The sequence below is a fragment of the Heloderma suspectum genome, chromosome 7, assembly GCF_057233095.1.
Source record: "Heloderma suspectum isolate Gila_16-S chromosome 7, 16-S_ref, whole genome shotgun sequence".
Taxonomy (NCBI): domain Eukaryota; kingdom Metazoa; phylum Chordata; class Lepidosauria; order Squamata; family Helodermatidae; genus Heloderma; species Heloderma suspectum.
Genome location: NC_139464.1, coordinates 63,889,397 through 63,914,837, shown reverse-complemented (window position 1 = coordinate 63,914,837; position 25,441 = coordinate 63,889,397). Strand labels below are relative to the sequence as shown.

The 25,441-nt window shown below is 43.0% G+C and overlaps 1 protein-coding gene across 2 annotated transcripts in view; it reads left to right on the top strand.

Moving 5' to 3' along the window:
* NAV3 (neuron navigator 3) overlaps positions 1–25,441 on the top strand; it is a 351,861-nt gene that overhangs the window by 51,567 nt on the left and 274,853 nt on the right. For both annotated transcript variants that reach the window (XM_084810412.1, XM_084810411.1), the window contains exons 2-3: positions 23,104–23,221; positions 23,873–23,925. In XM_084810412.1, coding sequence (XP_084666538.1) covers positions 23,104–23,221; positions 23,873–23,925 — 171 coding nt within the window. The remainder of the gene's footprint in view (positions 1–23,103; positions 23,222–23,872; positions 23,926–25,441) is intronic.

The window sequence follows — 25,441 nt, the reverse complement described above, 5'->3', positions numbered from 1 at the left end:
TTAATCGTATCACATTTATCCAGGATTTGGGAAGGAACTGGGGCAGGGAAGCAGCTGAATGGAGTTAGTTGTTATAAAATACTTTTCTCTGTCTCATTTTAAAAGAACCAGTTCATTGCTTGGGAGCGTTCCTGGAATCAGCGCTGCTCCTGGATGTTTGGGTGGTAATGTTGAGCTTAAAAAACCAAGTGTGAAAGCAAAACAACAACAACTCCAAAACAAAAGACAGCTTCACCAATGTTTATATTCCCAATGTGTTTCGAGATTCTTCCCTTTATCAAGGGCAATTGATTTCTTCAAAACTTGATGGAAGTCATCTGTCAATTAGTGAGAAGCCAGGAGTTCCAAGCATTATTTGGAAGTTTGGAAGAAAATCAATTACCTTTGATAAAAAGAATCTCAAAATGCATTAGGAAAATAAAAATTGGTGAAGTTGTCTTTTGCTTTTGTTGTGGTAGTGTTGGCCAGGAGCATTTTTTTTTAACAGCTTGGCCTTTTACTGGACAAGATGGGCTTAGCCAATTTCACTCATGGCTTGATGACATTCAGGGTAGATTACCATAATGCCCTCTATTTGAGACTGCCTTTAAAGAGTGTTCACAAACTACAAATGATTCAAAATGCAGTTGCTAGGGTATAATCTAGAGTGTGCTGTATGGAGTACGTAACTCCAGTGTTGCATCATATTCTTCACTGGCTTGCAGTTAGTTTCTGTGTATAATTTAAAGTGCTGGTTTTAACCTTTAAGTCCCTAAACATCTGGGACCAACTTATCTTAAGGACTGCCTCTTCCTATGCAAACTTACAAGAACCCTCCAGCTCACCTGGAAAATTAATTAGGCTTTTAAAGTTTTCCAGTAACATAAGGAGTCAACCCACGCTTCTCGTGCCACTAGGCAGGCTACTGTGGTGAAGGGATCATAGGATGCTGCTTCCTATCAAATCAAACCATTAGCTCAGTACTGTCTATACTGACTGACAATAGCTTTCTAGGGCAGGGGTTGGAACCTGTGGTTCTTGGACTCCAAGTCCCATCAGCTCCAGCTAGCATAGCCAATGATCATAGATGATGAGAGTTGTAGTTCCAGGTAGGAGTCTCTTCCAGCTCTCCACAGGGATGCAGTGGATTGAACCGTTCTGCATGCAAAACATTTCTTCTGTCACCAAGCTCTGGCCCTTCCCTCAGGTTCCTTCTCAATGGAAAATAAGATCCTATCAGGCCTATGAAGTCTTCCCAAGAAGATGAGGTCTATCTATGAGGTCTCCCCAAGACACATTTTTCTGGGTGGGACATTCAGTGGAAGAAGAAATGCCTGACAAAGTTTGATGTCATTTGTGATTGGGCTGTATAAGCTGGAAGAGGAACAGGATATGAAAGGCTTTCCATGGCTAGTAATCATAAATATCAACACTGGTGCAGCTGTCTTTTGCTTTTAAGTGAGTGCACTTAGGAGTCACATAGTCAAGTAGATACCATCATCTGAAAGTTCAGACCTCTGCTCCATAGATGGTGTGTTCATTTTCCTGCGAGATGCGTGTCTGCGCCTGCTTTGTTCGGGTTGTGATACCAGAGTGAGATCATTATTTTAAAGGAAGAGTATTCATTCACAGTTTCGGAGGCAATGAGCAACCCACATCAGATTCTTTTAAAAATGGATTTAATAGTCTCAACAACACTGAGTGTGGAACTGCTACAAATTATGGGTTGGATACAACATTTGGTTCCTCCAATGAAAAGAGCCCCCTCTGATGGAATGTTATTTTTCAGAGAAGGGAACCTTTGGATTTAACCATAGAATCATAGAGCTGGAGTACTGTCACTCCTAGGGCTAGACTGGCAGGTGGAGGTCTGGGGCCCCACAGCCCTTAGGGTCCCCTCTGGCACTCTCCACCACCAGCAATGCTCCACTTGCTTTCATTTCTCCCACCAGCATGCCTCTCTGTTCACAGTCCCTCTGCTTACTTCCTGCCAGGCAGTAGCACCTTTTCTTCTTCTTTCTTTTGACATTTAGAAGAGTTCAGGCACATTGCAGTGGAAGCTGAAGTCGAGCCCAGCACCTTCCTTTCTCTATATGGCCTCTAGAGTGCCACAGAAAGCAACACGCCCTGCAGTTCAGCGGAACTCTTTTAAAGCTAAAAGAAAGAATAAAGGAGGGAAAGGGGCTACTGCCTGCTAAGGCACACTGGGGTGTGGAGAGCGAGCAAAGAGAAAAGCGGTGGGGTTGGAAGGGGAAGGAGAATCAACACTTGGGTGGGTGGGGGAGAGAAAGAGCAGAGAGAAAGAGTGTGTGTGTGTATGTGTGACAGGGGAATAAAGTGGGGATATCCGTCACTGGGAAATCTGGTTCTTTCTTGATGGAGTTCCATGGCATGTACGACTTGATTTGCACTTGCGAGCTGAGCTGCAAGTTTCCCCCCGAACTCTGGGAATGTTTGTATGCATTTCCCCCCTCAGGTTCCACAATTTGCGCAAATGTCTGAGCAATATGTACAAATTGGACTGCTATTTGTAATTGCAGAACCTGAGAAAAAAGTGCACAAAATGCCCTGAAAATCCGTGAACTGGTCCAACTCGCTGCAGAGTGAGTCAGGCACTGCAGCAGGAACTGGAACAAAGTCTGAGAGGCCGAACCTAGGAAAACCTGTTGCACTTCACCCTCCATATGGATTTCTCCAGCATCCCTAGAGAAAGGTCACAAAAAGACTGAGCTGGGGGAGGGGGGAGGAAGAAAAACTAGGGGAAGCACCCAGGGCCCCCTAAACTAGGGACAGGCAACCTTACCCAGGTCTGCCTTGTGCACCGCTCAATGGACCCTCACTGACTGCCTGACCCTGCTCGGCGCAGGGCATGGGCCATCGGCCAGTCCACAGAGTGCCTGCTCCTTCACTGAGCTGCCATTTTGCAGGAAATGGCAGCTTGTTCTTTTATGTAAAGGGGCTTTTTACGCAAATGGCGGCCATAAATTACCCCTTTAATGTTGTATAAATGGGCTCATTTATGGCTGCTATTTGCATAAAAAGCCCCTTTATGTAAAAGAACAAGCTGCTATTTTCTGCAAAATGGTGGCTCAGTGATGGAGCGGGCGGCAGCTCACGTGCGCCTGTAGACTGTCTGGCAGTTCATGCCCCGCGTCGAACAGGGTTGGATGGCCAGCGGGGTCTGTGGACTCCAGTCCAGGGGGCCAAGCAGGTGGATGTCCATCAGACTCCAATCCCACACCCCACCCAGATATCTGCAATATCCTTACCCTCTACTCTAGCAGCACCACTGAGTTGGAGACTCAGTTGGACTGTAGGCTGTCTTATCCAGACCCCTCTGCCCAGCCTCTGTGTGTAGATCTCCTCTGTGGCAGAACCCCCCCCCCCGCCCTTAGATAATTTGTTCCATTGTTGAATTGATCTTACTTGTAAAGCATTTCTCCTAATGTTCAACTGATATAAGTCCTATGTTCTAAGTTCATGAGCTTTACCTATTTGAAAACAACACATGCCATTCAGCTTTAATTGAAGAAATATGGAATTTTATTGCATTAAGGCATAACTAGAATGCGATAGCCTTAACTGGAATAATTTCTACAATTAACTTCAGTTGTATTCTTAACAGTCCTCTGTATCAATTATAACAAGCTATCTAATCAAAGACATTATGTATAAAAAGATAATGATGGCAAAGGAAGCATGTATACATAATAGATAATATAGATAGAAAATTCTATCTGTCTTAGTATCAGTGTGTAGAATCTCATTACTTGGGTGTTAGAATGGTGTAATTATAAACCAATTCATTCTGCAAAGGAAAATTGAAACATTATTTTCATCCAGCTTGTAGAAGAAGGGCCATAGCAAACACTTAACCTTTCTAATTCTGTAAATCCTGATTCAAGCCAAATTCAAAGTAATCAGCTTTGTGGTGTGTATAATTTCAGATAAGCTACATCACATAGGCTATGGGTTAGATCCAGACTTAGTCACACTTAAAGTAGACCCACTGTAATCAATGATAGGTAAGTTTGTCATTACTAACCTGTTGAATAGGTTTCTATGGGTCTACTCTAAGCATGACTGACTCTGGGTCCAACACTATGTTTTTAATCAAATGTTTCATATGCAGGACTTCATGTGGAGCTCTATGGCTCCCCACCCCAATTGCCACCTCTTTCTCCCACTCCCTGGGAATCTACAGGCCACACACCTATATATTTGGCTTAGTCTTATTGGCTTTATTAATATTGGCTTTATTAATATTGGTTTAAAAATCAAAGTATCCATTTGGATTAATTCAGTGTATTTATTGTTTTACCTTAATAACCTGTCTTAGAATTGGTGTAAGTGATATGGTTTTAGTATCTAGAGTGTTTTATACAATAAGCCTATAATGTGGGCATTTTATTTTTCATTAGTGACAAGCAGCTATTGTGTCTATGAAGTAGTAACTTCTATAAATCCACTTACTGAGTCTTGTGGTGAGCTGGAATTTGATCCTAGAACTGTTTTCAGCACCTTAACCTATAGACCCCATTGACTCTGTGAAATTATTTAACTGGGTTTTAAAAATTGAAGCAGGAAGCATATTCAATCCAACGTTTAATATATTGATGTTAGAGGCTTGATGATAATCAAAAGGATTTAGAGAAATGTAGCTGGTTCTTTGAAAAAAATGCTATATGGTATATTGTTAGTATGTAACAATGAGCATACTAAAGGAAAAATGGCTTCGGTACATAAAATAGCTGCTTAACACCGCCCTGAATACTTGAATAAGTTAGCTTTCCTCATTTGGAATCTTGAAAACAAATATTTGCATCAAAATATTTGCAGAGTTAGGTTGCAGTTCTACAAGCAATTAAGCTGAAATTCTCAAACTACTTAATCATATCAACTAAACCAGTTCTAGAGTCAATAGACACACTAGGTGAATGTGAGGATTATAACTTAATTGGCAGTATGAACACATTGTTAAAGTTCTTTGCCTGTCTGCAGAGTTGAATTCAAAGGTAAGGAATTGCCTTGAATGTTGGCCTGTTTCTTAGATCATTATTTCCTTAGTACATCAAATGGAACGAACACCACAATTTGGTGTAGTATAGCTTCTTTTTAAAACAAGGAACTGTTTACTGAACAATTGCTGAAGGCCAGCTGTGAATCCTTCACCATCACAGCAAAATAATTGACACAGTAAATTAACAAACATCTGCTTTACTTAGGAAGACAGAATTGTCTGCAATGAGAGTGGGCAGCTTGCTTTATATGTGAACTGGTAATTAAATACTTGCCATATTTATGGTAAAATTGGAGGTTTCCTATTTTTTAGATAGTTGTTGGCTCAATTCCACAAAGAAGTAGATTATATTTTTGGGCTACTTAACAGTTAACCCAGCTTGATGGAATACCTGTCCTTTCAGTGCACAGAAGAGCAGTATTTTGTGTGAGAGACATCACTTCAGAATATTCGAGTCTGGACTTGTTTCCATACAAACCCACAGAAAAAAGAGACATAAATTGGCCACTTGCATTCTTCCATTTTACAGAATGTAAAGGGAGTGGGGTCAAACAAACACAGTTAGATGTAAAAAAATTTATCAAATACCCAAAATAAAGCATTGGGATTGAGTGTTCTGTATTAAAGATTAGGAATACCATTTTACTACCATTGTGCTAAAATAAAACAGAATATTAATAAAACAGAATATTTAACTTCCATGTTAATCCTGATTTCACACTCGCTGGAGGAGAGTAGAAGTGAAGTTCTATGCATTCAGCTGTTGCAAGCATTTCTTCAGAGTATGACACTGCTTGAAACATTGTGAGCTGATTGATTTTGATGGAACTCCCATTTTGATAGGCAGGCACAGACTGAGATGCCATAGGAAACTATAAACCACAGAATTGTTTACTACTTTAGTCTGGATGTTATATTCCTTGTACACAGGACAAAACAGTTCATGCAGTATCCAGACAAACCTTCCTCAACTTGGTATCCTCCAGACGTATTGGACTGCAACTCCCATAATTCCCAGCCAGCATGGGCAATGGCTGGCTGGGAATTATGGGAGTTGCAATCCAACACATCTAGAGGAAGCCAGTTTAGGGAAGGTGGGTCCAGACAAATCAAGATGTCTGGCATCCTTGGCTCCAGAAAGACCAACAATATATATACAAATTGAGTTTTGGCTCCTCTGGTTCATGCTGTGTGCACTGACCCTCATGCTGACTTGCATTGCTCTTTCACCTGGTGGATCTCCTAATTTCCCAATTGGCTACTTCAGCAAAGCAACTTGGATATAACAGTTTGGAGCTGGTTCCCCCACCACCACCTTGGGGGGGCACCTATTAGCCACAGAGGCACCAGGCAAGCAAGAATAATTTACTGTTCCCTGCCATTTATAGTTCATCCTCAGCAATTCCCTAGCAATAAGCTGGCCCTGCTAGGTCCTAGGATTTAAAGTTGCATCACTTCTTTGCCAATAAATATCACAGGACTAACTTACTTCCATCACTTTCCCAATGGGCATGTTCTGTAATTAAATATGGCATGTGTGAGTAAGTCTTGTTTGTGTACTGTCATGTCCACTAACATCAGCACATGAAGTATTTAGCATTTGCTGTTCAGTTCAATTATTTTCTTCCCACCTGTCAAGACTATAAACTACAGTTTGTTTTATTGTGCCTTGGTTAACGTTCCAGTACTTTCTCCTCATGCAGATTATCCACAACTGAAAGGATTTCTAATGACTGTTGCCCTAATACAGTGGTGGCATACAAGTATGAAAGTTGGTTTCAGTGCATTAACCCTCGAGCCAGAGAAGGGACTGCATATACATACAGTTGCTGTACATCAGGGGTGGACAACTTGGCACCCTCCAGATGTTTTGGACTACAGTCCCATGATCCTTGACCATTGGCCATGCTGGCTGGGGCTTATGAGAGTAGTAGGCCAGTACACTACTACTCCCATAAGCTGAGGTTGATCGGTTCTATGAAGACCTACAATACCTTCTAGAACTAACACCAAAAAAAGATGTACTCTTCATCATAGGGGATTGGAATGCTAAAGTAGGAAGTCAAGAAATCACCGGGATAACAGGCAGGCATGGCCTTGGTGTACAAAATGAAGCAGGACAAAAGCTAATAGAGTTTTGCCAAGAGAACACGCTGATCATAGCAAACACGCTTTTCCAACAGCACAAGAGACGACTCTACACATGGACATCACCAGATGGTCAATATCGAAATCAGATTGATTATGTCCTTTGCAGCCAAAGATGGAGAAGCTCTATACAGTCAGTAAAAACAAGACCTGGAGCTGACTGTGGCTCAGATCATGAGCTTCTTGTTGCAAAATTTTGGCTTAAATTGAAGAACATAGGGAAAACCACTAAACCATTCAGGTATGACCTAAATCATATCCCTTATGAATATACAGTGGAGGTGAGGAATAGATTTAAGGGATTAGACCTGACAGACAGAGTGCCTGAGCAACTATGGCCAGAGGTCCGTAACATTGTTCAGGAGGCAGCAATTCAATCCATCGCAAAGAAAAAGAAATGCAAGAAAGTCAAGTGGCTGTCTGATGAGGCTTTACAAGTCGCTGAGGAAAGAAGGGAAGTGAAAAGCAAGGGAGAAAGGGGAAGATATATCCAACTGAATGCAGAGTTCCAGAGAATAGCAAGGAGAGACCAGAAGGCCTTCTTAAATGAACAATGCAAAGAAATCGAGGAAAACAACAGAATGGGAAAGACTAATCTCTTCAAGAAAATTGGAGATCTCAAGGGAACTTTTTGTGCCAAGACAGGCATGATAAAGGACAAAGAAGGCAGGGACCTAACAGAAGCAGATGAGATTAAGAAGAGGTGGAAAACTATACAGGAAAGATCTGAATGTCCCTGATAGCCATGCTAGTGCTACTTGAACTTGAACTTGAGCCAGACATCCTCGAGAGTGAAGTCAAGTGGGCCTTAGGAAGCATTAGTAACAACAAAGCTAGCGGAGAAGACAGTATTCCAGCTGAGCTATTTAAAATCCTAAAAGATGATGCTGTTAAAGTGCTGCATTCAATATGCCAACAAATTTGGAACACTCAGCAATGGCCACAAGACTGGAAAAGGTCAGTTTACATTCCAATTCCAAAGAAGGGCAACGCCAAAGAGTGTTCAAACTACCGCACAACTGCGCTCATTTCACATGCCAGCAAGGTGATGCTCAAAATCCTACAAACTAGGCTTCAGCAGTATGCAAACCGAGAACTACCGGAAGTACAAGCTGGGTTTCGAAGAGGCAGAGGAACTAGAGATCAAATCGCCAACATTCGCTGGATCATGGAGAAAGCAAGAGAATTCCAGAAAAACATCTATTTCTGCTTCATTGACTACACTAAAGCCTTTGTTTGTGTGGATCACAACAAACTGTGGCAAATTCTTAAAGTGATGGGAGTACCATACCACCTTACCTGTCTCCTGAGAAACCTGTACAAGGGTCAAGAAGCAACAGTAAGAACCGGATATGGAACAACCGAGTGGTTCAAAATTGGGAAAGGAGTACGACAAGGCTGCATATTGTCACCCTGCTTATTTAACTTATATGCAGAGTACATCATGAGAAACGCCGGGTTGGATGAATCACAGATCGGAATTAAGATTGCTGGGAGAATTATCAACAACCTCCGATATGCAGACGATACCACCCTAATGGCAGAAAGCGAAGAAGGATCTAAAGAGCCTCTTGTTGAGGGTGAAAGAGAAGAGTGCAAAAGTTGGTTTGAAACTCAACATTAAAAAAAACTAAGTTCATGTCATCTGGCCCCATCACCTCCTGGCATATAGAAGGGGAAGAAATGGAAGCAGTGACAGATTTTACTTTCTTGGGCTCCAAGATCACCGCAGATGGTGACTGTAGCCATGAAATTAAAAGACGCTTGCTCCTTGGGAGGAAAGCTATGGCAAACCTAGACAGCATAGTAAGAAGCAGAGACATCACCTTGCCGACAAAGGTCCGTCTAATCAAAGCTATGGTTTTCCCAGTAGTAATGTATGGCTGTGAGAGCTGGACTCTAAGGAAGGCTGAGCGCTGAAGAATTGATGCTTTCGAACTGTGGTGCTGGAGAAGACTCTTACGAGTCCCCTGGACTGCAAGGAGGTCAAATCAGTCAATCCTAAAGGAAATCAATCCTGAGTGCTCATTGGAAGGACAGATACTGAAGCTGAAGCTGAAATATTTTGGCCACCTAATGCGAAGAGAAAACTCTCTGGAAAAGACCCTGATGCTGGGAAAGAGTGAGGGCAAAAGGAGAAGGGGACGGCAGAGGATGAGATGGCTAGATAGCATCACCGATGCAATGAATATGAACTTGAGCACTCTCCGGGAGAGAGCGCAGGACAGGAAGGCCTGGCGTGCTATGGTCCATGGGGTCATGAAGAGTTGGACACAACTGAACGACTGAACAACAACAGGCCAGAACAACTAGTGACCACCAGTGTGCCTACTCGTGGTGCTCATGAAGGTCTGGCCTGATCCAGATACTGGGGTGTGCATGGAACATCACCAATTAGATGTTGGAGAGGAATGAATAGGTTAGTCCACTCCTCCCTTAGTCAACCTGCCTCGTTAAGCAATGTGATTGCCAGTTATGCGACTGGGAACTATGTCTCTGACAAGATGGGTTGCGGATTTGAGAGAGTGGTCTCTTTTCTACAGTCGGACTCCACATCTGATATATTAATAACAAAAAACTGATGATGATGATGATGATGTTGCCTAACCCCTTAAATTAGGAATATAGGAACACAGAAACTGCCGTATACTGAGTCAGATCATTGGTCCTTCTAGCCCAGTACTGTCGACACCGACTGGCAGCAGCAGCTCTTCAGGGTTTCAGGCAGGAGTTCTTCCAGCCCTACCTGGAGTTGCTGGGGATGGAACCATGCAAAGCAGGTGCTCAACAACTGAGCTATGGGCCCCACCTTTTAAATACATTTTAGTAGAAAATTACTAAGGGTAATGTCTGGCAGGAGAATACTGGGAGTTGTAGGACTTTTTTCTGTCTAAGCCTGCATAGGACTGCACCCTAAACTGAGTAGAAATTTTAGTAGGGTTCCTGACAGCTTCTTAATTAAATGAGAAGCTAAGGCTAACATCTAAAACAGTGATTTTGGCAGCATTTTAACACATATAGACAAAGAAAGAACATATGAGCACATGGTCTGTCAGACAGGGAGAGAGCAAGAATTCATACAATTCGCGTCAGCCTCTTGCCCTTTTTCTTGCTTATCATTCAAAGCCTGACCAAAAATGTCGGACCTTACAGTTACAGTCTAAATGACAAGTTATTTAGAGCCATATTAGTGGACTAGAGAATGGTCACCTGCAACTGATTTTTTCTCCTTTCACTTTATTTAACAAATCAAAAATATGATTGCACAACTCTCACTTCACAGAGAGGGACATCTCTCTTCTGCCACAGCGATCCCAAGTGTGACTGTGCACACAGTGTATGTCAATGTGAGAAGTGTTTTTATTGCAGTTCTCTTTAGTTACCAATCAAAGGCTGAGGTATGCAACCAGGTATCCTCCAGATGTTTTCGCCACAACTCCCATCAGCCCTAGCCAGCCAGCATGGCCAATAGCCAGGGATTAGGGGAGTTGTAGTCTAAAACATTTGGAGTAGTCCAAGGCACCCCTATTCAAAGAGAATTGTGGGATCTGAACTGACATCTAAAGCCAATAGCTTGTGGGGGGGGGGGTGTTTTTGTTTTAATGATTACTCAGTTGTTCAAGCAATGGTTGTCTTTGTTTGGGTTCATTTTGACATCTAGTGTTGCCTTTTTCCCTTTTTTCAAAAATCTTCTGACACTCAACACTGCAATTAACAGTTGTGTGATGTGTCACGGCCTGAACAGTCATTAATTGCTGTTAACACGGGACTGGGAAATATCAGCTGTCAGCGTCCTGGTTTTTGCAGCTGCAGCATGGTGATCTAGCTCCTTCCTGTGGTGTTCTGCAGGTACTGCAAGACAGACAGACAGTTACCTGAGCCAGCCTAATGTGGTGATTAGATCCCAAAGAACAGAACCCTTCTGCCTTCTGAATAGTCACAAAAGAAAACTGTCCTGCTGGCAGGCAAAGACTTTTTATTCAAGCAGGGCTTTGGCATGTAAGTGGATCTGTTGGGCTGGGTGCTGTTTTTATTCTGTTATTATTGCATTTTTAATGTATTTGCTGCTTTAATCAAGTTTTATTTAGCTGTGATTGTAAGCTGCCTTGAGTTTTTGGTAGAAGGCCAGGGTACACATCAAATCAATCAATCAAGCCTCCAGCCTCCAGAATAGAGAGTTTCCTTCTGTCCAGTTTTGCACTTCTGAAGAAACTGGAAGATGTCATTGTTGATGTTACATTTATATTTATGGCAGCAAGTTGCCATATTGCAAGTGATATTGCAATCACTGAGGATTCATGGTGTTCATATTGTAATATGGAGAAAAGTTGGTACCTGGGATGTTAGCCTTGCTGGTGGTGGTTGTTTTTAAATTCTGACCAGGGTTCCATTCTGACATAACTTTGATACCAGCCAATTTAAAATGTTCATTGATATAAATGATTAGATACATTTCTCCCGGTGGCTTGAAAATATATATGAGCTTCAAAGGTGGTTCATGATTGCTACACTGAAGATTTCAGCTACTCGTTTTCTGAGATCAGACTGCTGAGGTTTCATTTAGCTATCTTGTATATAGAGTACAAGCACTGGAGAGTAGAAGACACTGAATTTGCCATTTGTACAATAAGGATCTGAAAGCATAGTTTTTGAATTAAGTTACAATTAGAAAAGATACATTTTGTTTCTTGACTGCATCGTTTTTCCTGCTATGTGCTTGGTCTAACATCCCAAAGAGCTTTTTTGTTTCTCTTAAGGTGCAATCCTATGCATGTTTAGACAGGAAAAGGTCCTACAACTCCCAGCATTCCCCAGCCAGCATGCTGAGAGTTGTAGGACTTTTTTTCTGTTGAAACATGCATAGGATTGCACCCTTAAGGATACATGACAAGTGACAGGTACAGCCAAACAGGGAAGCGGTGGGGGACTAACAATTCAGGACTGTTCATGCGCCCTAAAATTGGTTTATGTTGCTATACACCTAGGATGCATCTGATTTTACAAGATCTTGCTTCAGCTCAATCAGCAGGGCTCTGGAACTTTATGTTTACTCTTTGCCTGCTGCTCCTGTTATTTTAATATATGGCCTGGTTCGCACATAAAGGCAACCTGCAATTTCTTAAAGTGAAGTCGTGTGCTAGTGCTCCATCCATGGGTCATTTGCCATGTGAACCAGTAACTCTGGCTTGTCTCCTCCTGCCCCCTGACAAGCCAGAGAAATAACCCACAGTTCCAGAGAACAATGACTAGCCAGAGTTCCTGGTTCACACATAACACTAAGCAAACCAGGCGGTGGTTGCAATTGAGGTGGCGGGGAGCTCCTCCTCCTGTTCAGGAGCTCCTGCTTGCAGCAGGAGCAACCGAGAAGCATGTACCGGCATGCTACCTTATTTGTGGCAACCCATGTTTTTTAAAAAAAATGTTGTGGGTTGTCATTACATGCGAACCCATCCAATATGCATCCCCAACCCATTCATGTTTACTTGGAAGTAAATTCCCTGGAGTTTAATGGGACTTATTCCACGTAGATGTGCATAAGACTGTAGCCTTTGTTCAATTAAGTTTAACATATTTTTCTGTCTCCATAGGATGTAAAGGTAACAAAAGACATCCAGTCAGTTTTTAAAAATGATCTGGAGATGAAGTAAAAAGCTGATAATCACTTAATACAATATAAGAACAGATTCACTCCAGGATAATCTCCTCTAGCACTTTGTCTTCAAAAGTAGCCAAGCAGATGACCCCATGAATCTCATGACCAAGGCCTGCTGGTGATTGTCATTTCACTTGGATTGTCATCTTCTCCCCAACATGTGGTTTGAGAAATATCACCTTTGAACTAGGAGGCTTGGATATTTATTTATAGCTGTCTCAGCCTAAACAGGAAATCTTTTATAGCTGTTCCAGTGTAGTAGGGCCCAGTGGAGACAGGTAGCTAGTTGTTATTCACAGTGCACAGAGGTCTATGGTAGACATATGCCCAAAGGTATATCATATATGTTCACGGTTGAGCTGGGATTTGAACCCACATCAACTAGGTTCAATGTTTTAACCATTACACTACACTTGCAGGAAAAATGACATGTTTGCAATAATATAAGTGTGTACTGAAGTGTCTTCAGACTCTTAGGACTTAAGAGTTTGCCTCTTTAATAAATTCATTTCAGCCATACATGTGAGGATTTTGAGATTGCACTGATCTCTTATCTGAAAAGGCTATACAAGAAGAAAACATGTGCATTGTCCAATGTAAGTTGACTGAAAAGGTGCTACAAAAATATTTAAGCTTATGTGTGATATAAATGGAGTATTCAATTGTAATAAAGAGAAGCTTTCAAAGTTCCATCATGAGGTAGCATTTAACACATTCTGTTCAACTGTGTTTTTGGCAGGTCTCTCTTTAAATAAGGTGAAAGGGTGCAAAGGGCAGCTGTGAGATTGTAATATATCTTTGCCTCCTGCACTTTACAGCTCGGGGGGGGGGGGGAATCTCTGAGCTCTTATGAATGTGACCCTGAGAGGTTGTGGAAAGGTCAGAGCACCAGGCAGCCAAAGGTTGGTACATGCTTGGCAGCTAGGTCTCTCAAGTCTGTCACTGGATGCCAAAGTTAATGACTGGAAAGGGTGTCCAAGCTTTGCTTCCTGTGGAAAATGAAGAGCTTTCTTGTGCTCATGTAGCTCTGGAAGCTGGCTATAGATTTTACTTGGCAGTACTACACTGGCACGGTGGTGTAGTACAGATAGTGTCAGAGTAGCTCAGATTCTGAGGAAGAGCTGCAACATGTGGGGGAGGAGGAGTTTCAAGTCACAGATATCCTGGACTCACACCAATACTTGGTGGACTGGAAGGGGTATGGCCTGGACAACTGCTCCTGGGAACCAGCTGAGCATGTGCATGCCTCTTTGCTGCTGAGACGCTTCTACCGCCAGTACCCCCACAAGCCCCGGGCCCCGGGGGGGGAGCAGGAGGGGGGGCCTCATGGGATCAGGGATAATGTTAGGGTTGCCTCTGAGCATATAGAGTGTCAGAGTAGCTCAGATTCTGCAGAAGAGCTGCAACACGTGGGAGAGGAACTTTCCCAGGCTTCAGAGGCACAGCTGGACGGAGAGACCCTCCCTTCACACATCCCTGTGAGTGATAGTGAACAGGAGGAGGCGAGGGAAGGACAACCTGAACTCTTAGACACAAGGCGCAGACACAGCCAGAAGCGGGAAATCGCAGGGGCTGAGCTTAGGTGCTCTAAGCTTCCAGTCCACCAAGTATTGGTGTGAGTCCAGGATATCTGTGACTTGAAACTCCTCCTCCCCCACATGTTGCAGCTCTTCCTCAGAATCTGAGCTACTCTGACACTCTATATGCTCAGAGGCAACCCTGACATACATTGTGGCCCAGCCACAGCACTTCTGCAAGAGGTTGCTCCCCCCCCCCCAGAAATGGAGGCTCTGTAGAAGTCCCATGGAAGGCCAGCCCCGGCTCCAGGCCAGCTCAGCTCCCATCTGGTACGCAAGAGAGCAGCTTGCTGGTGCTTCCAGTGCCAAAGCAGGCGCACATGGGCTGGACAGGGTGAGGGGAGGCCTGGGGGTGGGTGGTGGTGGCGGTAGCTGCAATGGGGAAAGAACAGGGCAAGCGAGAGAGTGTGGCCGAGTGAGCAAGTGTGGGCAGCACCACCTCGCTTGAGGCAGCAATATAACTTGGGCTGGGCCTGGGTTTTGTCCCCTCTCAACTATGCCCCAGATTGCTGCTATGCTATTTTGTCCCATAGAAGTCAAAGGGTCACAGTGGCCTGATTTGGATGTAACATTTCCTGCTTCATGAACCATGGTTTATGAACCTGGGAACAAGCATTGTGCCTCCTCTCCTCCCCTCATGCTGTAGCTCCAATGCGGAGATCCTGGCCTAATATCCTGGCTAGTTAGCTGATATTAAACTTCCTTGGAAGTTCTCCTGCAAAACTAAGGATGTGCAAGAATTTTGTTTCAGTTGGTTAAACATCAGAACTTGCACCTTGAATATGAATGTGAGCGCATCTTGGGGACAACGTTCACATACTTTGAGCTTGTGATTGCATTTGCAACCCCCCCCCCCCTTTGAACAACAGTGACAGAAGCTTGCATTCAGGAACGGAAATGAGGCAGACTGAGTTTTGAAGCAGAACTTGGGGAACCTCAATTGGCTTCAGCCTCACTGATTTTCCCATCCTTTCTCAATACATGAGGGCCCAGGAAGAACTGCACAATCTCAAGCAGGGCTAGGTGTGTGCCCCACAGCTCCTTGTATCTGAGTAACTCATGAGCAGGGCTACAGTCTCTATATTATAGACATAGAAGTCCTGTTTAGAAGTTGCCTCCATGCATACACTAAAAGCATGGAGGAGGGAGCAGGACGGTGCCTACTAGCCCCAACCCTGCTGGTCCTTCTCCAGACCTTCATGTGTTAGTCAGAAGTTCTGAAAGAAACACCTAGATGCATGCAGCTGTACGCAACCTGCACAATCAGGTTCCACATCACACAGAATGCCTACATGTACACAACAGACATTCCATCTAACACACACAGGTCTGGGGGCATGACCAGTGTGATCTAGCAATGTCTGGGTGGGGCCAGTGGGGCCCAGCAATTTTGGGGTCCTTGGTCCTCTCTCCATGCACTTACTGTACACTTGGAGGCAACTTCTGAACAGGGCTGCTGGAGTTATCCAGTTCTTTGTACATCAAGTACATCAGTTGCGCTCTCTAAAGGGGATGATCATTCTTAACAACTGTGCAATCAACAGTTTATAAGAATCTGTGAACTTTGGTACTATTGCAACAGCAACAAACAAGATTTTATTGCATAGATTTAGGCAGATACATTTGAATCACTTTGTTTTGTTTGTTTGTTTAAATTTAACCCCCCCCCCCCATGTTATTTCAAATCTTCTCCGATTGTGCACTTCATAGCTATGTGAAGAAGTTATATCTATATTTGGGTATCAAAGATAGTGAAATTTCTTTAGCTGTTCTAAGATAGAATGACAAGTAGTTAAAGAATGCTAGAAACTGTAATACCATGAGGAAACTTCTCTAATGTCCTGTCTAATGTTTCATGTTGCAAACGGTTAAGCTCGACTTCTCACACACTTTGGGACCACACAAATGCAGAATTTATTCTTTTATGCTGTCATCTTGTTGGGATTGGTCTGTTAAGTCTCAGATAATTCTGGCTCCCTGTCTATGGTGTAAGCGGTTTGTGTTGAATGTTGATATTTTATAAAGAACAGTGGGTTAAGAGAGAGAACTTTTTAAGGAAATGAGTAAGTCGGCAGCTTGTTCCAAGAGTTCAGTTACTGAGAAGCATGAGCAAAGTTAAGGAATGACTCTGTGAGTACAGTTGGCTGTGACTAATGCTCTGTCTGTTTTTCTTTAGATGTGACATTTTAACGGGGTCTATCCATCAGTGTAAAATCCCTAATAGTGAAAAATAATGGAAAGCTGAATAAACAAATAAACAAGACAACAAGTGTTGCCAATGACACTGCCTCCCGACTCTTACTGATGAGGTGCCATCTCTCCCAAGAATTAGCACTCTGACCAAATGAAGGTGGTTTTAACAAATGGTGGACTTGCATCCTTCAACATCATTTCTATCATTTGCATGCTGGATGTGGGAGTGAACCATGAGTTTATTTATGTATTGGCTTGCAAGGAATTTCTTTCGAAATAGAATAGCAGAAGAGCTCACTGGAAGACTGCGCACAGCCGTGTTCTCACTTTGGTTTGCCCCATTACTTTCTACGTTATAATTGGAAATTGAAATACAAAATGGTGCAGCTTAAAAGCATTAGATAATTATCAGCTATTGTAGCTGGTAGTTCTCATTTAAAATAGAAGTACATTGTAGAAAATACAGATTAAACAGTACCACATCTGGAATGCAAATGACAGAAGGAATGGGAGGCAGCAGTGAAATATTAGAAGAATGCATCAGAGGCACGCAGAACATTAAGCTGGTGTTTAATTAAATTGAAAAAACCTTTGTATTAAAATACTTCAAAAAGAAAATGTCATGTAGGGGTGAGCGAGTGAAACATAAAAGCAAGCAGAAGGTATCTTCATAGTCAGTAAACATGGGTTTTTATGTTAAAATGGTGGATGTCAGCAGGAATTCAGTGGGGATGGGTGAGAAATTTGTGTGGTTTGCATTTTAATGTGGACTTACCAAATTCACATTTCCCAAATGTACATGGTGACCCAGTTCACAGGATCAATGGCACCCACCATGGCTTAAATAAGCCATGTTGGGTTGTGGTGTGTGCCAGCCACCATTGTGAATATTCAAGCCATGGTGACTGTGACATGACATGCAAACCCAGGAAGGGTAGCTTGTTGGCATTGGTAACAAGCCACCCAGAACCCATGGCCTGTTCTGAACAAGGCCACAAACCAGAATGCAGATATTCACACTTTTCCAAATTTTGCGATGCATTTCACAAATCAAAAATTGCACACAAAAATGTGTAGAATAGGGTATACACGTGTATACAGAAAGTGTATACAAAAAGATATATATATTAGGGAAATGAACACACACACAAAAAAGAGAGCCAGCGTGGTGTAGTGGTGAGAGTGCTGGAGTGGGAGCTGGGAGATCCAGGTTCTAGTCCCCACTCGGCCATGGAAGCTCACTGGGTGATTTTGGGCCAGTCACAGACTCTCAGCCCAACCTACCTCACAGGGTTGTTGTTGTGAGGATAAAATGGAGAGGAGGCGGAGAAGAATGTAAGCTGCCTTGGGTTCCTGCAAGAGGAAAAGAGGCAGGATATTAATGCAATAAATAAATAAATAATGCATTATATTGGGGAAAATCACTTGGAAAACAAATGTATATTAGGAAAACTGCATACAAAAAATACATATATGAGAAGAAATGCACATGAAAATATTTATAATTTTTCCTGAGAACATTTTACAAAAAAATGCAAAGTGATGTGGGAATGGGATGGGGTGAACCTGAAGTTAGAAAAATGAGTAACTGAGTAGAACTGAACTTGACAGATTCATCCATCCCTATAATTCAGCTGTTAAATTAAGCTGGGTCAGTTGAACATAAGAAGCTGCCTTATACTGGGTCAGACTGTTAGACTATTATTGAGACTATCAGCACAAAGTACACTGACAGGCAGAGGCTTTCCAGGGTTTCAGGCAGTGGTCTTTTCCAGCCCTACTTGGAAAGATCAGGGACTAAATTGTGCCCTTCTGCAGGCAACACACCTGCAGGCAGCAAACCCTGGATCCAGTCCCTGAGCTATCAAGCCCTGTGTACCCCTTGTTTTGAAATCTGTAACTGTCCTATAGTTCAGGGAGCAGTGGTTCTTTTCTTTTTCCTTGGGCATCCCTCATGCTTGTGTATCTCAGGTCTAAAATGAAGCTGGGGTCCAACAGACTTCCAAGATAGTTCAGGATTGATTCCTAGCTTGATTCTCTGCTTCACTTGGGCACCTCTTCCAGAGTTCCTTGCTTTTCCTCTTGAACCCCTTTGTTGCCTCACTGGCTGAGGGATACCCATTTGCCTTGTATATCCAGATAGTAAACCATCTGTTGAGTTCAAAGTCAAGTGCCACACATAACACAGCACAACCTGTGAGCTGCCTATTTTCCATTTTTGGTGCCGTGGATAGGACTTTGACCAATGAGTGAGTTGTGGGTTTTGAATGCAATGGTAGTGGTCAGGCAGGAAGCCTAGAGCATTTGGAAGCTGCTACCAAGGGTCTCAAGTAGAGGATAGCCATTTTAAATCTTCCTGGGAATTCTAAGTAGAAGCCCTGTTTCCATGGCTCTCCATCCAAATTCTATTACTGAACCAGACAATGGTGGTCTAGTAGTTATTAGGGTCTCTAGTAATATCTAGAGGGATCATGGTGGCTTAGTGGTTAAGACGCTGAACTGTAGACCGGAAGGTCGGCAGGACAGCAGTTCGAGACCCGAGTGCCGCGTGACGGAGTGAGCTCCCGTCTTCAGTCCCAGCTCCTGCCAACCTAGCAGTTTGACTGCAAGAAATTGCAAGTAGATAAATAGGTACCGCTTCGGCGGGAAAGGTAACAGCGTTCCATGCACCTCGGTGTTCAGTCATGTCAGCCACATGACCACGGAAGCGTCTTCGGACAGCGTTGGCTCTTCGGCATAGAAACGGGGATGAGCACCGCACCCTAGAGTCGGACACGACTGGTTGGGGACACCTTTACCTTTTTACCTTTTTAGTAATATCTAAGCCTCCTCTTGGTCACCCCATCAAAAAGCTTTAAAGATAGCCTCATGCATTCACTGGGTATGGCAGCCAGGCAGGCTGTTGCCTTTTAATCTAATCAGTGGAGGAAGTATGTACGCAATCACTCTGGCACTGCAGAAACCACCCAGAGTTGTGTTGCCATTCCTGACGGTGTGGCCAAACAGAAGAGATCCTAAGGCTTCGCCCAGGGGCATATGTAGATAAAGGGGTTCTAAGGTTTAAAAAGGGGTTCTCCGCAATGTCATGACAGCTCTGGAACCAGTTACTCAGGGAGCTCTACTTGGCCAGAATTTAGGCACAGCATGAAAATTTTCTTGTTTTCTCACTACATTTTAATGTAGTGGTGCTTCCTGTTGTATTTTTGGATTGATTGAATCTGTCAAACTGTTTTTTGTTTGAGTTACATAGGCATTTATTTATTGTATGTTGCTTTGGGGGCTTCTTCAGAAGAAGATGTCCTTTCATATATGGAGCATGAACTTGCTCCAGTTTTCTGGGCTTTGGAAAATGATCTGAGGTCTTCTATTTTGGGGGGAGGGATTTTGGATAGTTTCCAATTTAATCTGAGGTGAGCTTGGAAGGGCATGGCCATTTGTATTTTAAACCACATGGCAGAGCAACCTGGAGGCTTCCAGACTCTTTCATCTACAACTTACATCAGTCAGCATGACCAATGGTCAGAATTACCAATGGTCCCAGGGCATGATCAGAAGGCACATGAGACAGCTACCTTGCTGAAGCTAAGCAGGTCTGGGACTGGTCAGTGCTTGGAGGGGAGACCACCTGGGAACCACATGTAGCCACCTTGAGTTCCACAATAGAAGAAATAAATAAATAAATAAATAAAAGTATGGGACTTGTCATCCAAAGCATCCGAAGGGCACCAGGTTTCCTGCCACTGTAGTTGCATGGGAAAAGTAAGTTCAAAGATGGTCCTCCATTTGTGCAAGAACTTGCACTGCTTGTGATGCAAGTGGAAGCATAATGACTGCTATAAATATACCTATTTATAACACTGTGTTATGTCTTATGTAAGGTCTTATGCAACCATTTGGGGAATAGCGCTAGTGCAGTCTTCCCCCATCTGGTGCCCTCCAGGTTGTTGTTGTTGTTTTTTACTACATCTCCCAGTATTCCTGGCCATGCTTGCTTGGGCTGAAGGGAGTTGAAGCACCAGGCTTGGAAAGGCTGCACTAGTAGTAATTTTCCACTTAAAGTTCTTTGTATCCAGTCCATTTTATTATTGTACTGAGAGCAGTAAATGAATGGGGTAGATATTTGCTTTCTGACAAGGATCAGTCACCAAGGATGCACTGGATCTGTTCATCATGGCTCCATATAATGTTCTTTTATATGATCCAGGTGTCAGTGAATGCATTTCTTTATAAAATGTGTAGCTGATTTTTTTGTGCCTCTGTCTGTGATGAGGTGGACTTTGGTTCATGAAAACTCATGCCGCAAGACTCATTGTTGGTTTTGCTGAAACACAGCTACCTCCCTGGAGTGGGTTCTCATCAGGTAGCAAAGTGTTGTTCTTGTTTCTAAATACCATCTCCAGTTCGGTCTGTCTCCTGCCAGCTTACTTCCACTGTTAACATCTTTGCTCTAACTGTCAGCATAGCATGTTTCTAGAATAGCAGCAGTAGTTTCAACAATGTGACTTCCATGTATGTGTTACTTTCACAGCCCTCTGTGGACATTTCAGCACATTTAAACATAGGTGACAAGGCAAACGAAACTGTCTCACTGGAGCAAGCAACTGTGTGACTGTTGCATACAGTGAACTATTTATTTAGCGTATGGCACACATTGCCAGGGAGTCTACAATGTTTTTACACGGTAGATGTTCTGGTACCAGTAGTTGCTAGTCTTTGTTGCACTGATGCACCACAAGAGGGCAAGCTAGCTTTGCATCAGCTGGCCAGCAGTGTTCTTAGGGAAGTCGGCTCATCCGGGCTTTTTCTCCACCGCTTCGCTGCCGATCGCTTCCAGGCAGATCCAGCGCTGGTTCCTGCTCCCCGCATAGAGTGCTGCCAGCGTTTCCCCCCACTGAAATGGGGGTACCTATTTATCTACTCGCAGATGGTATGCTTTCAAATTGCTAGGTGGGCAGGAGCTAGGGATGAAATGATGGGAGCTCACTTCCGTCATGCGGAGCTGGGCTTGAACCATTGGAGTATCGACCATTTCTGGCCGGCAAACTCCAGCGTCATTAAGCCGCTGCGCCACCCGCGTCCCCAGTGAACTAGAAACATTGATACCCACAGGGTTGTGAATGACAAACTCAATAGGCCTTTAGACATCCACACACACACTCTTTCCCCTTTATCAATTCTTTTTTGATTGGTCCAGAATAGGGTATATTATGTAAGTATGGCAGTATCAATACACTCACAAAGAGCATAAGAAGAGCCCTGCTGGATCAGACCAAAGGCCCATCTAGTCCAGCATTCAACAGTGGCCAACCAGATGCCTACAGGAAGCTCCTAGGCAGGACATGAGCACAATAACACCCACCCATTCATGTTGCCCAGCAACTGGTGTACATAGGCATACTGCCCTGATACTAAAGTATAGCCATCATGACTAGTAGCCATTAATAGCCCTATCCTCCATGAAAGGACAAAGTCCTCCAAGGCATAAAGATGGCTGAGTTGTCTAAACAGACCACCATGGGAATGATCCCTCTGAGCTGGAGTTCCCAGTCCCAGGATAGTCAGGGAACCCATTCTGCAATCTTTACTGATCACAAATCAGTTTCATATGATTATCTAGTCTGATGCCAGGGATTTGACCTAAGCCTTGAAAATAATTTTGTTTCAATAGTGTTAATATGCATCTGCACGCAAGAAGGCTGGATGTCATTCATGCAGCACCCCAAATCCTGTAATCCATGTGCTCAGGGGACTTTTGTTGCTCACCTTGCTGTCCACTCATATGTTCAATGATTGTGGGATGCATACAAGCAATGCAGTGTGCACTTTTGGATTCTTCTTTTCTCTCTCTCTTTCTCTCTGTTTTTAAGGAAGAGAGGAAAGAAGAACTCAAAAGGTACCTGTGCTTTCTGGGGCTGCATTACTGCTAGGCAGCTTCCTGGAAGCACAGGCAGCTGCCAAATAGATGTGCTCTAGTTACGCTGTCTGCATACAAACATAAAAGTTAAAATGAAATGTTTATTTCCCCAGAAAATGCTAGTAGAAACATGTGAGTGTGTGTTTCTATTCATCAGGTTGCCATCACTTGTCATCCAGCCATGTTTTGTGAATTACCATACACCAGAACTGGGAATGTGTGTGTGTGTGCGCGCGTGCGCACGTACACACACACACACAGTGCTTAAAGTAACACAAATATCCAACATGGTTTTCAGTCCAAGTCTATTTCCGTGAATCATATCAGACTGAAAGTGATTTTTGACAGGAGTTTTCTTGGCAGTTCTAAAGGGGCTTTTGCTTGGTCACAGTGACTGTGATATTTCATTGTGCAATAAAATGATTCATTCAAGGTTAATTTTTTTTTAAAAAAAATGGCACTGAGACAGGCTTTTAAAAAAATGTTTAAACTTTTATTTTTTGCTCTGACTCCTTAAACAGGAATGTGGTTCAGAGCTCTGCTCATGGGTAAGCCAACGTTTGTCTTAAGAATTTTTATTTTCTCGCTTTCTCTCCCCATTTCTCCCTCCACTCTGCAGATTTACACTGACTGGGCTAATCACTATCTAGCAAAATCTGGCCACAAACGGCTGATCAAGGACTTGCAACAGGACATTGCCGATGGAGTTCTGCTAGCAGAAATTATCCAGATAATCGGTAAGTTCTGTGCGCCGAGCCACAGCGTGAGTTGACTTCTGGTTTAGGAAGAAAAAAAATGCAATAGAACTAGAGCCAATGTAACTGTGAGATGGGCACTGAAAAGAGAGCTCTGATTCAGCCACTTAAGACCTCCAGATTTATATATATTTATTTTCCGTCCTATTACTTATTTTTGCCACACATAAAAAATAGTTTGTGTGAGTATGTTTGTAAGTGTCTGCTTCACTGTATGTTTCATAGCCAGGGAACTCTGTTTCACACACTTGGCTTTGTCTGAAATGAATGCTTCATTAAGCCATATGTCTCCAATGTGTGCATTTTATTAGGTGGAGTGGTTTATACTCTCTGAGATGCCTTGAAATTGTATCCTGATCCCACAAAGACAATTGTGGAAGATTTCATGTCAGCAGTCATTTGGCAGGGGCTGGGGAATTAGTAGCCACCTCCTTTGCACTTCCCTTTTGCATGATTTGTGCATGGGGAAGGAACTGCTGCTAACAAGAGAGATTGTGGCTGAAGGGTTTCGGCGTGCTTAGAGTGAAGTTCACTGCCTACAAAATACTCGTGTGCCTGTTTGCTTTCTCTTTTGTGGTCTTGTTGTTTACTCTTACTTTTTTTTTTTTTTTAACCCTCGCTGTTTTTCTTCAGCAAATGAAAAGGTTGAAGAAATCAATGGCTGTCCTCGAAGCCAGTCTCAAATGGTAAGAATAATAATTTTAAAAAAGATTTTTGTGTTATGATGTCACATCTGCCCTTTACTGGGCTGTGAACTACTGGCTATTCATTTTGCTTAATGTTGACTATACTATATATCTTCTCCCTCCCCCCCCCTTTTTTTTTTCTCTTCTTTAAAACATAGACTTGGTTCTCTCATTTGAGATACAAACTAATTCAGAGGCTGTAAGGAGGACTGAGCTAAGAGATTAATTGTACAAACTTCTGTGTCCTTCAGATTTATATGGATAATTTCATTCCAGAGCCGCTTTAAAGAAGGACCAAACTGAAGTGGAGTCTTTGTGTCTGGACTACTGGTTTGAAAGAAGGAGTTTGCCAACTTTTAATGAATATAAATAGCCTTTCTGCTTGTCCACAATGAAGTCCAGTTAAAGAGCTTGACTGTGCTTTTCAGAAGTGACTCTTGAGGCTGGGAGCGACTGAGCTAAGAGCAGGAAGCACTGAAAGACAGCATATACTCCAAGGCAATTAGTCTACCAGCCAGAAGTGACACTTATTTTTGTAGCCTTTATTGATGAGCAGTGTCTGTGGCTATTAAGAGAGTTCTTTGTGGGATGCTGTGGAAATGACACTTGGAGTCTTTGATCTCCTGGTTCCTTCAGTTAATTTACTTTCTATTTGTTTCTGTTTGTTTCTGTGCTGTTTGTAGACTCATATCGTATAGCTCCTATTGCTTAATGGCATAATGACGGTTCACGTGTCAGCTGCTAACTGTACTTTGGGTGAAATGTCTGCTAGATGTTTGAGAAAGAAGCCTGCGAACATTCAATATGATAAAGGAAGCTGGAAATGCTAAAATTAACAGCTCATTGACAAGTTGCTTGCTAATGCAAAACAGGCAGGTGGTAATTGTCTTTTAGGAGAAAGATCATTAAGGGCACAATCCTATGCATGTTGAGACAGAGAAAAGGCCTACAACTCCCAGCATTCCTCAGCCAGCAAGGCTGGCTGGGGAATGCTGGGAGTTGTAGGCCTTTTCTCTGTCTCAACATGCATAGGATTGTGCCCTAATTCAAGTTTATACCCCCATACACTTTTTTTTTTGCATTTTTTGGCGACTATTTCCTTGTTTTGAAAATATATTATGAAATATTTAAATTCAGAAGCATGCTGCATAAACATCCCATCTATGTTTGTTCCTTCACTGCAGTGGTAGACAGCTTACATGAGAAAGAAAAGAGATGCCTTGCCAAGAGAGACACAGGCCAATAAGGCTAGGGCAAGAAATAAAGACCTTAAGAGTAATGTGACTTGTCCCAGACAACTTGGACAGAGAGAATCAGAGTCTAGGCTTAAGAACATTGTGAGGAAATAAGAGGTTGCCTCAGAGTCTTTTGCATCTATAATGTTCATGAACTTCCCTACTGTTCAGTCAATTCTTCCATATAATAAGAGAATTATGGACATCCAGACCCAAATTCCTACTCAGTGGTGAAGCTCACTGGGTGACCTTAGCCCAGTCACTATCTCTTAGGCCAACCT